Source organism: Cololabis saira, chromosome 21, assembly GCF_033807715.1.
Source record: "Cololabis saira isolate AMF1-May2022 chromosome 21, fColSai1.1, whole genome shotgun sequence".
Classification (NCBI taxonomy): domain Eukaryota; kingdom Metazoa; phylum Chordata; class Actinopteri; order Beloniformes; family Belonidae; genus Cololabis; species Cololabis saira.
The window spans coordinates 3,864,604-3,875,912 of NC_084607.1; the positions used below are offsets into that span (position 1 = coordinate 3,864,604).

At 45.6% G+C, this 11,309-nt stretch overlaps 1 protein-coding gene across 1 annotated transcript; it reads left to right on the plus strand.

The window, feature by feature from the left end:
• Positions 1-5,724: 5,724 nt before the first annotated feature.
• LOC133422098 (thrombin-like enzyme KN-BJ 2) lies at positions 5,725-10,306 on the plus strand. The gene is made up of 5 exons (XM_061712001.1): positions 5,725-5,802; positions 6,013-6,202; positions 6,448-6,707; positions 9,861-9,973; positions 10,077-10,306. Exons 1-5 carry the CDS (start codon positions 5,763-5,765, stop codon positions 10,245-10,247), a joined length of 774 nt encoding a protein of 257 aa, XP_061567985.1. The 5' UTR covers positions 5,725-5,762; the 3' UTR covers positions 10,248-10,306.
• The last annotated feature ends 1,003 nt before the right edge of the window (positions 10,307-11,309 follow it).

The following is an 11,309-nucleotide window of genomic DNA, read 5'->3' on the forward strand; positions in this document are numbered from 1 at the left end:
TAAAGAGCAGACTCCCCCCTCTATCGGTCTCTTCTCTTCCCTTCTCTCCTCTCTTCCAGGTCACAACTCCTATTTTAGCATGAAAAGCTACTAGCTACGGACCGGCCTCCTCCATGACCGTGACTGAAGAAGCGTCTGTCTGGACCGCTGCAACGAGTGACACACGAATGTTCCGAGCCCCAGAGAAGCCGAACCAGGGACCCTGCATGTCTCGACGTGAACGCCTTTGGACCGACCTGGAGGCCCAGCTGCTGTGCCCATGCTGCATCCCCTCATCCACACGGATAACAGAAGAGAGAGATCTGCTCTTTATCAGGATCCCCTGCGAAGCATAACCACCCTTTGTTCGCCAAGGAACGCTGACCGGCCAGATCAAACCACGTTTTTCTTCACTTACAAAGATCCACATAAGAGGCTGTTTTGTGTTTGGGCAGAGAAACTTAGTTAACACAAGTTTAGTTTTACGTTGTGAGCCGGACTGCTGATCCCGTCACAACTGTGTTTATTAGTTTAAGTGTGTTTGTTTATTTTATTGTTTTTCTCCTCTCATCCTCTCCCACTACCCCCCCCACACACACGCACACTCTTATCTTGGTCATAAAACCTCTGAGCTTGTTTTCACTGGATGAGACGAAATCTCGTCACACACACACACACACACGCACGCACGCACGCACGCACGCACGCACGCACGCACGCACGCACGCACGCACACACACACACACACACACACATGTAATCTGAAGTTTGTGTTTACTATTAGTTAGTTGTTGTTTTCATGTGTAGTTTAGGCATCGGAATTCATACTAAGTGTTGTTTTATCATCTTTTTGACACCTGTGTAAATAAATTCTGATTCATTTGAATGAGAGAAGTTGTTTGTGCTTATTTTACACATATTTGTCACAACTGCTGGTTGCAAAGGTCTGTGCTCGGACTCCTTCCTTCACTATTATTCTGAAGAATAATTTACCTTGAGACTGATTTAGCTGTTTAGTTATCATTTTCCTGATTACATCAGGCGGTGCCCCGTTTTGATTAATTCATTTTGATAAAAAATCTACTTTATTAATTATTAATGATTGTCGAAGGACTATCATTAATAACTCTTTGATAACTGAACCAGCACCCCCTCTGTGGCACAACAGTCCATACATTTCAAAATCTGTAATTTAAGGAATAGAGTGTGATCGAGATACCCAGCATGATTTATTATCCTTACTGCTCTTTTTTGCAATGTGCCTATCCTTTGTAAGGTGCTCTTGTAGGTATTACCCCAAATTTCAACACAATAGATCAGATATGGTAATAGGAGTGCACAGTACAGATTGTGTAGTGTTGTTTGATTCAAGATGTGTCTCAGCACTCCAATACTCTTTTCCATCTTAGAACACAGATACTTAATGTGGGCCTTCCAGCAGAACTTGTGGTCCATTAAGACACCCAAAAATTTGTTTTCATAAACTGTTTCTATTACAACTAGGGATGCCCCGATACCATTTTTTTCACACCGAGTACGAGTACGAGTATTTTAATTTGTGTACTTGCTGATACCGAGTACCGATACTTATACCACAAAAATAACTAGGCTAAAAATGCAATGAAAAATGCAATGAATTGGAAGACAGGTTATATTTGCAACAGATAAATTCAATAAAAATAAATAAAATGAGTAGAATAACTATTTTAAACAAAAAATAATCTTTCTGTGTGAATAAAAATATCAAACATATAACATATCAATGAAACATCATATCGCGGCTCGAGTGCATCGAGAACAGTGGTGTGACCAGGATGCCAGGTGTGGGTGGGCATTAGTCTTACCGGGGGGTGCAAAAAAAAAAAAAGTTCCCCACTTCGCCAGCTAAACGCAGTTGCTGGCCAGCTCTCTGCGGTGCAATTAACCCCAATCTGCAGATAAAACTAGTTTGTTGAGGATAAAATATTAACTCTTATTTGTAGCTGCAGAGGAAAAAAATAATCTCACGAGGAAAACAAAAATATTGCTCACGCCTCGGAGCCTCTTTAACATAATATAGCAGTGAAAAAAAAAGAAAAGAGAAGTAAGAGGGATACAAAACATGTACTGTATGTTGTATTATTATACAAATTTATTGAAACACATAGCGAGTCAAACATTTACCAAAGCAGCTGCCAAACACTCCTAAACAAGGTAGGCGGAGACGGTGGTTCTGCAGAACTGCGGCAGTAAATCCTTACTAAAGAGTGGCGCTCCGACGAGGAGCTCCATTCTTCAGTAGGGATTTCATATGGATCCAGACCGTTAATAATCATTATTTTCTCCATATACCGCTCCCTGGCTTCCTTGTTTAAGGTATCCCGGTAAATTCCAGTTCCTTTCCAGCAGTTTAACATCTTTTTTTTTTGCGTTCCGTCGGTTCACTGTCTGAACCACTGACGGTCTGTGAGTCTAATGCACGGTAGTTATTTATTTGAATTCAGTGATTTATTTACTTTAGACAAAGACAATTTTACATTAAAATCCCGCCCTTATCTGCGTGCGCCGCTTTGGCACATGCGCGATTCATTTGCACCCTGGACGCTGAGGGGTTAACATGTTCCCGCTGGGAGGGACTGCTGCACGGGGACTGAGCTGACTGAGCTTTATGACGGGGCAGAGGCCACTGAGAAGAGTAAGAATGATATGTGCTTTCATGTCTCCAAAAGTTTCCAATGACACCAGATAAAGTCGCTTGAATTGTCGCTAGTCGCTTTTTTGAAAAAGAGTCACTAGGGGGGTCTGAAAAGTTAAATATAGCGACAGAAACACAGAGCTGACAACACTACTACTCAGCCCCACTCAGCTCGTCAGCAGTGGCAAAGGGTGGGAGGACTTTGTGATTCAACAGCTCATTGGACAGTTCACTCTACATGACAAGTGAATCCACTAATCACAACACATACATACACAGTAATAGATGAATGAGATATCACATGCGTGCCCAGGCTGCCGTCAACATTACATCACGTTCTCCTTGGGTGGGCAGAGCGTGTCCGTGGGGGGGCACTGTCCACCTCTGCCCCCCCTTCGGTAACGCCCCCGGTCGAGAAGACGGCGAAATCCTTCGTCTTCTCCAACTGACAGTGGCTGGTCATCCAGCGCTATATAACGGGTTAGTCTCCGTTATTTTAACGACCCGTGGGTTTTCTCTTGCCATTGTCTGTCTCTTTTGCAGAACCTGAGCTAATATTGACTGTGGTCTTGCATTAGCAAACTCTGTATACTCAGTTTTATGATGCGTCTTGAGATGTTTTATCAAGTTGCTGGTATTAAACCACGTATTCTCCTTCCCTCCTCTTGACACCTTAGCAGCACATATCTTGCAGTCGGCCTTGCTTCTGTCGCCGTCCCTTACTTTGAAACATGTCCACACTGCTGACGTCCCGCTGGCATTAATTGTTGCTATCTGGTCTGAAACGGCGCTGCCAGTCTCACTCATGGGTATCACTCTCTTCTCATCCATCTATCTGAGCCAGACACCAAGAAATACACCTACACATGTCAGTTTTATCTTCTCATGGTGATGGTTTTTACTTGGGAAACTCAGCAAAAAAGTGATGTTTTATGAGGTCACTGTTGGTCCATTTGAGACCTTCCAAAGACTTGAGTTCTTTAGAACCTCAGTATTCTGGTTTCAGCTTTGACTCTGACCACTGACCACACCGGTGATTCTGTAGTTTTGTTGGAGTTTTGTTTTTTTTAGACATTCAGGATCTTCTCTTTCCATGATGGTTTAAGCAGCTTTGTACTCGTTGTTACATGTGCAGCAGCTGAATGTAAAAACCATATCTGAAATCAAGATTACACACACAGAAACACACACTGACCTTTGTCCTGAATGATCTCTTACAAACGACAAAGAAGCAAACACATGTTTCATTTATGACACATTTCATACACCAACATGCTTCAGTGTCGTTTATAAAAATACATCTACATCTACAGCTTAAATTAATCCAAAAACCAAATAAAATAAATAGATTTTTGTTGAAATATCCAGAGAAGCGCTGGGTGTGAAGAATGAAAGTTCCTACAGAACTGCAGCAGAGAAAGTTTAAAGAACATTTGCATCAACTCCTGGATATCAGACAGGTGTGTGTGTGTGTGTGTGTGTGTGTGTGTGTGTGTGTGTGTGTGTGTGTGTGTGTGTGTGTGTGTGTGTGTGTGTGTGTGTGTGTGTGTGTGTGTGTGTGTGTGTGTGACAGAGAGAGATGAAGAGAGAGTAAGACACTGATAAAGATACTTTGCCTGTTAACATTTACATTTACATCAACTTAGTTGAGGTGACTCTGCAACACCTCACGCCTGAGACTGAACTGGACTCTTCTGCTCACGTTAAACGTTAGTTTTATGCAAACTGTTGGTGTCAGAGAGAACCTTGGGGAACTCCACATGTGAATCTAGTCTGCTCAGATGTAAAGTTACCTATTGACACAAAATACTTCCTGTTCTCTGAGTATGTTTTGAGTTGAACAATAAAAACAATGGAGTGCAGTTGTGCTAGTGAGATACTTTACATCAGCAAAGCAATGGAAATAATTGGCATGCTGTCTAATAATATTACCCAATAGGCGCGTTTCCACCAGTGGGGGTTCCAGGTAGGTTTTACCGGGAACGGCCCTGCAAAAGTGAACTTGAGAACGGGGGGAGAAACATCCCTCTTAGTAGGAAAGGTTCTCTGGTTAACCAACAGGAACCTCCTGGCAGGGGATCTCTGCTGTTCCGAATGTCTACATTACATTCAGCACTCTGAAATGATCATAAATCATGTGATCACAGCTCATTTGTAATGTTTGGACCAGAGACATTTTACTACAACTACAGTTGATGAAGTTGGAGATTACAAGACAAAAACGATAGAGGAACTGGTGAGTTTGTTCAGGTCTGTTCCGTCTCCTTTAATCCTGCAGACCGTTTGTGAACCGTTAAAGACCTTTCAAAGGTTCTTGTGTGGCGCTACGGTGTAATGGAGACACGCTGGCTGAAGGGCCGAGGAGGCGGTTAGTCCTGTTAGAGGTTCCTGTGGAGGATTTACCCAGAACTCCTGCTGGTGGAAATGTGTCTAATGGAACCAAATAAATGGTGAAAAGGATCAGTCCTAATGCTGAACTCTGAACCCTGAACCCTGAACCCTGAACCCTGAACCCTGAACCCTGCGTAGGTCAGATCAATAAAGGAATATTCGTCTTAAACCTTATCTTATGTAGCACAGTGATGGAGGTTTTCGGGGTTCGCCCACCAGTACAGTGATGTGTTGCACGAGTGTGTGTGTTAATCCACTGATGTGTCTCTTGCAGACATCCAGAAGAGAGTCAGTGGGGGCAGGACGTGCACCGCTGATGAGTCCAAATGATTTGTTTTCCCGGGGATCAAAAAACAATTACTTATTAATTTCATCTGTTCTGGTACCGTCATTGGGACCGGGAACTGGATTCTCACTGCAAAACACTGCGAGGAATATAAAATGTAAGTATCCCAAACTGTAGTTTGAAATGAACTGGACTATCTCTGCTCAGGTTAAACATTAGTTTTATGCAAACTATCTTAACTCCATCCAACGGTGGATTCCAGCAGCATCCATGGTGTCATCAGGGAGGGATGTGGAGGCGTTGACCGTATGGAGCCCTGAGACGAGTGTGTCAGCAGATGATTGGCCGGTCACAGAGATATGAAGACTTTAAAACAGCCCTCTGTTCTGACCAGAGCATCTTCTCCTGGAGGAAAACCGTCTCAGCAGCGTGATGAAGACTTGTGTGGTCCTCGCTCTCTTTCTGATGGCAGGTGAGTTCATGGCTCCTCATCAGCTGCTGCAGTTCTTTGAGACGTTCCCAGCTGGAAACACCAATGTTCCTGACCTGTGTGTGTGTGTGTGTGTGTGTGTGCGTGCGTGCGTGCGTGCGTGCGTGTGTGTGTGTGTGTGTGTGTGTGTGTGTGTGTGTGTGTGTGTGTGTGTGTGTGTGTGTGTGTGTGTCTGTCTGTGTTAATCCTCAGGTGTGTCTCTTGGAGACATCCAGAAGAGAATCAAAGATGGTGGAAGGCCATGCACCGAAGATGAGTCCAAATCTTTTGTTTTCCTGGGGATCTCAAACCAATTACTTCGCAGAAATTTCATCTGTTCTGGTACCGTCATTGGCAACGGGAACTGGATTCTCACTGCAAAACACTGCGAGGATACTGGAGTGTAAGTTTCCCAAACTGTAGTTTGAAATGAACATTGTTGGACTCTCATGAACATTCATGAACTTTCCTCCACCGTGAGCTTTTCTCACTCCAGTGCAGCAGCAGCAGGTGAGGGTGTGTGTGTCCTCTGTGGGTGTGGGGAACCTGGTTGGTGTTTAGATCATGATCAGTCTGGTAAACTGATGATAAACTTTAATTCTGGTTCAGAGTTAACTCATGATGAGTGTGTTCTTGCTCATCTCTCAGGCTTGGCTGGTTGTTCAGGTACTTCAGAAAGTTCAACGTTAAGGACGTCACCTCAACTGTAGATATCACCTCGAAGAAAACCTTTAAACACAAGACTGCTGACATCATGCTGATCAAAGTGAAGACCGGCATGCCTGGTATGCCCTTGGTGTCTCAAGCTGACTGTAGCCAAGTCCTGAAAGACGTGAAACAAACAGGCTCAAAAGGCTTTGTACCGATGGTCGTTCCTGCTCGGGACACGAAGGCTAAGGACAAAACTGGTGAGACATTACAGACTTGATTTACACTAAATGAACAAAGCTCATTATCCAACTCTTTTTTTTTTTTTTTTTTTTACCTTGTCTGCACACATATTATTGATTGATACCATGACGGTAGAAACCGAAAGTGTATATGTGTGCATTATTACTATATTTAATATATATACATATATATATATATATATATATATATATATATATATATATATATATATATATATATATATATATATATATATGCACACATATGCGTACACATACATAAATATACACATACAAACCCAGTGTTTTTTTTTTTTTTTTTTTTTTTTTTTTGGGGGGGGGGGGGGGGGTGACGACCTCCACTGCCAATCCAGGAAGCAGGAACACACGGAGACACACGTCAAGCACTGGAAATCTGCAACAAAAAACCACAAACAAAGCACGAAACCGGCACGGAGCCAACCAAAACAATAACAGCAATCGACCTAAATCTTGAGATCTGATCGCAGTCTGAGCTAAGCTATCGCTACCGCTACCTAAACCCAAAAACTAGAGAGCCAGCATGCAGGTGAACAAGCCAGTGTGTATGTCTATGTGTGTGTGTGTGTGTATGTATATGATCATGCGTGTGTGTGTGTGTGTGTGTGTGTGTGTGTGTGTGTGTGTGTGTGTGTGTGTGTGTGTGTGTGTGTGTGTGTGTGTGTGTGTGTGTGTGTGTGTGTGTGTGTGTAATAAACCAAACAAAGCTCCACCTGAAGTGTATCTATAGTGGGGGAGGGGGGGAGCAACCCCGCCACCCGCGAGACCAGAGGCCGACACGGAAGAGCCCGGAACCCAGGCCACCGGCAACCCCACAGAGGGGAGAAGTAGGAGGGAGGCAACCCACCGCCTGCGAGGCCCCCCCCCACCCGGCGGTGGCCGAGGGGGCCCGCGGGCGGGGCCCCCACGGCGCGGGAAGAAGCAGCCAGGGATCCCGCGGCGGCGGACCGCGACCCAGGCAATCCCCGGCCACCCGGTCCGGGCCGGACACGCGGCCAGGAGGCCCTCACCCTTCAGGCCAACGACCCCCACCCGGCAGGGGGCCAGCCTGCCTGGAGAGACAGAGCCGCCCCGGCCGCCGACGCGGGCAGGCGCACCCGTCCCCCACGAAAGTGGCCCTCCAAGACCAGAGGGGCGCCCCGCCGCAGAGGCAGCGGGGGGGACCGGAGACGGGCCCGGAGAGAGGGAACCCCCCAACAAGGCGACACCCGTGCAGGCCCGACAACGGAAGGCCCCAGACCCAGGCATCCCATTCATTCATCCATTCACCTATCCGATACCTATACTAATAATAATATAATATACTATACATAATAATAATACTACTAATAATAATAATAATAATAATAATAATAATGATAATAATAATAATAATAATAATAATAATAATAATAACCATCTTTGTATAATATAATATTCATAAATTATTAAGTTTTGATGTCCTGCCAATGGAGGCTCAAATCCTCCATGGCAGGACCCTTCCACACCGCATTCTCACCGACACAGACATACAATCACGCACCGTTTCCCCCTCCCCGGGGGGGTCCAGCACCGCCAGAAGGCACCCCAGGCTGCACGGCGGGCCCCGCCAGGCCCGGGTAACCCGACCCACCTGTCCCAGGCCAGTGAGGGAACGCGGGTGATGTGGGACCCCCTCCCGCCCCTGGTGTTGAGTGCGTGTGATTAATGCCATAAAAACAGGGAGGGGGAGGGCCAAGTATCGATTGACACCGACTCCCCCCCCTCCCGAACTACGTGTCCTTGTCAAATGTATTTATTAAGTGTTGAATGTGCAGTGTCTATTTTGCTGTTAAAACCGTGAGGCGGGGAGTGCCGGGCCACGCGGGACGGTGCCCCCCACGACCCGGACCCCCCGCCCTTCGCCTATGTACGTATGAATCGTGTAGGGGGGGAAAGAGGGGGAGCGGAGGCCGAAGCCAGGAAGCAGGACCAGCAAAGCCGGCCCTGGTAAGACACCCCACCGGCCGTCCAGTAGACGGGGGCCGGCCCTCCGAGCCGGGCCAGGGCCCCACCCTACCTCCACGGGCGCCCCCGGCGCCGCCGGAGCCCCCAGACGGAGGGGGAAACGGTCCAACATCCTCCCATTCATACTGACAACATAAGACATAGATACCTGGGAATGGTGCCACCCTGCCGTCGCGCCCGCCCGTGCACCCCCCGGTCAGGGGAGGCCCGCTCCCCGGACCTGGCCCCACCCTCCCCCCCCCCCCCCCCGAGGCCACCCCGGCGGACACCCCAAGGGTCCCGGAGTCCCCACATCCGCAGGGGCACTTGGCCCCCGCCCAGCGATGGAGGACCAAGGCAGCAATGCCCCCCCAGCGCAGACAGCCACCCCCCACCCAGGCAGGGCCGGGCCCTCCGGGTGGGACCCCCACGTCCATGGCCCAGCCCCCCCCGGGAGGCCCGGAGACGCCCTAGCCACAGCCCCCCGCCCGAGCCCTCCCCAGCCACCCCCCCCCACCGCCATGAGGCAACCCCCCCCCACAGGCCCCCAAGGCCCCCACTCATCATTATCCAACTCTAACTACATGAAGCACCAACATTTACTGCCTTTAAACCCCATTTTACTGGATGAGTCTCTGGTAGAAATGTTGATCTTGCTGTTGGATATATATAAAGTTTTTTGTAAATAAATGATAAAAATGCGACACTTCAGTCTAGAAATGACAACCTTTTTTATATTTTATGATGATTGTTAAATGTGTGATAATTTTACTTTATCTGAATGAATGAATGAATGAATGAATGAATGAATGAATGAATGAATTGTTTTTTTGTTTTTTTTTTCGGTTACATTACATTATTTGCAATTCAAACTGTGTGTGTAAATGACAAAACACTTTCATACAAGTTTACACTCATCAGTTTCACACAAAAAATAATAATAAACTCTGTAACCGTATCTAAGCGTATGTCTTAAATTAGTCATTGTGTTTCTAATAACTAAAAAGAAACAAGGAACCACTGAAATGAAAGGTTCTTTCATCGTCACACAACCAGAGAGTCTTTATTAGATGATGGTTGTTTCTACTGCGTTTAAACATACACATAAAAAAACTGGGTGACAAAAATTGGAATTGTCAAACGAATCCTTGTTTTTTATTCATTCAGGGATTGCAGATGTTTCCATGTGTGGCGACATCGAGGTGGACAGATCAGGCATTGATGAGGAAACCAAGGAAGAGGTCGTGTTCTGGAGTCCTTTTGAATGCAACATCTGTCCTGTAAGTACCAGACTGTCTTTGACCCCATCAGACGTTGGTCAGTGGTTTGTAATGACTGTTGCTGACCTGACACGATGTTTTATCTCTCTGTTTCTCGTTCTAGGGAGATTCTGGTGCTGGATATATTTACAAAAACGCTCTGTTTGCTGTTAATCATGGAAATAAGAAGCTTATACTGGGAGGAGACATGATCCTCTCAGATAATTATGGACAAATCGTCTGTGATGGAAAAATACGTGAATGGATTGATGAAACTATGAAAAAGAATCCTTAAAAGTGTTGTTGTGTGATCCTTGTTTGTGAGCAACAATAAAGAGACGTCAGGTCTCCTTAAGAGCATAAAAGTGTCTCTGTGATGTTTGTAACAAACAAACTAGTGTGGATCATTAAACACTGGTGACGCAGACGTGGACCTGGTAGTAAGAAAGTAACATTTATTCATATTTAAACAGGGTTATCACTGACCAAAGTGCTATACATATTAATAATCATTAAAAAAGAACATTCAGTGACAACAAATAAATCAATACATTTATTTTATAAATTTAAATAAATTGCATCTGCTGCAGACCGATGCCAGGAAGTCGCTGTGCAGGTTTGGAGGCGGATCTAGTGACACGTCACAATTATGCACACACCAAACCTTAACACACACGTCCCCACCCACTGATAATACAGGAGGATCTTCTTCTGCTACTCGCAATAAAAACCTGCTGCAAAACTCCCTGGTGACTCTCCAGGATGAACAAATGTACTAAAGTCTGAGTGCAACATATTCACAATTATCAGATTCTGCTCATCATAAACCCCCACAAATAACGCTGGTATTTAATGGTTTTCCAACAACATTTTTAGTAGATTGCGGGGCGACAAACTCTGTGTTGAAGGGAGACGATTGTCCTGTGCAGCCGAAGCTCAGTGGACGGTTTGTTGATTCAGTTCCTGCAACTGGTCACGTGGAGCGTGAAAACTTCTCAACTCCACTAGATTTAGTTTTAAACACTTTCTCTGACGGGACGAGATTTAATCTTTGCTTTGGGTTTGTCACTCATTTCGACACCTGAAGGTCTTAAAGTAACAAAATTGAATGCAAATGATGAACATTGTTTGGTGCATCTGTCCATAAACCCTCTGTTAGAGCCCATTTATATTGTGATGTGCTTCCCATTAATCAGAGTTGTGTGTCTTGTAGAGCCATTTTTTGCACTGTAGGTGGTGTATGGATTCAGGGAATAGGTTTTATAAAGGTGAGGCTGATCACGGGCAGGTGTGCTGGTTGCTGGTGAGCACACTGTTTTTTTTTTAACGTTTCACTTTGGCTTCGTATGATTGCAGT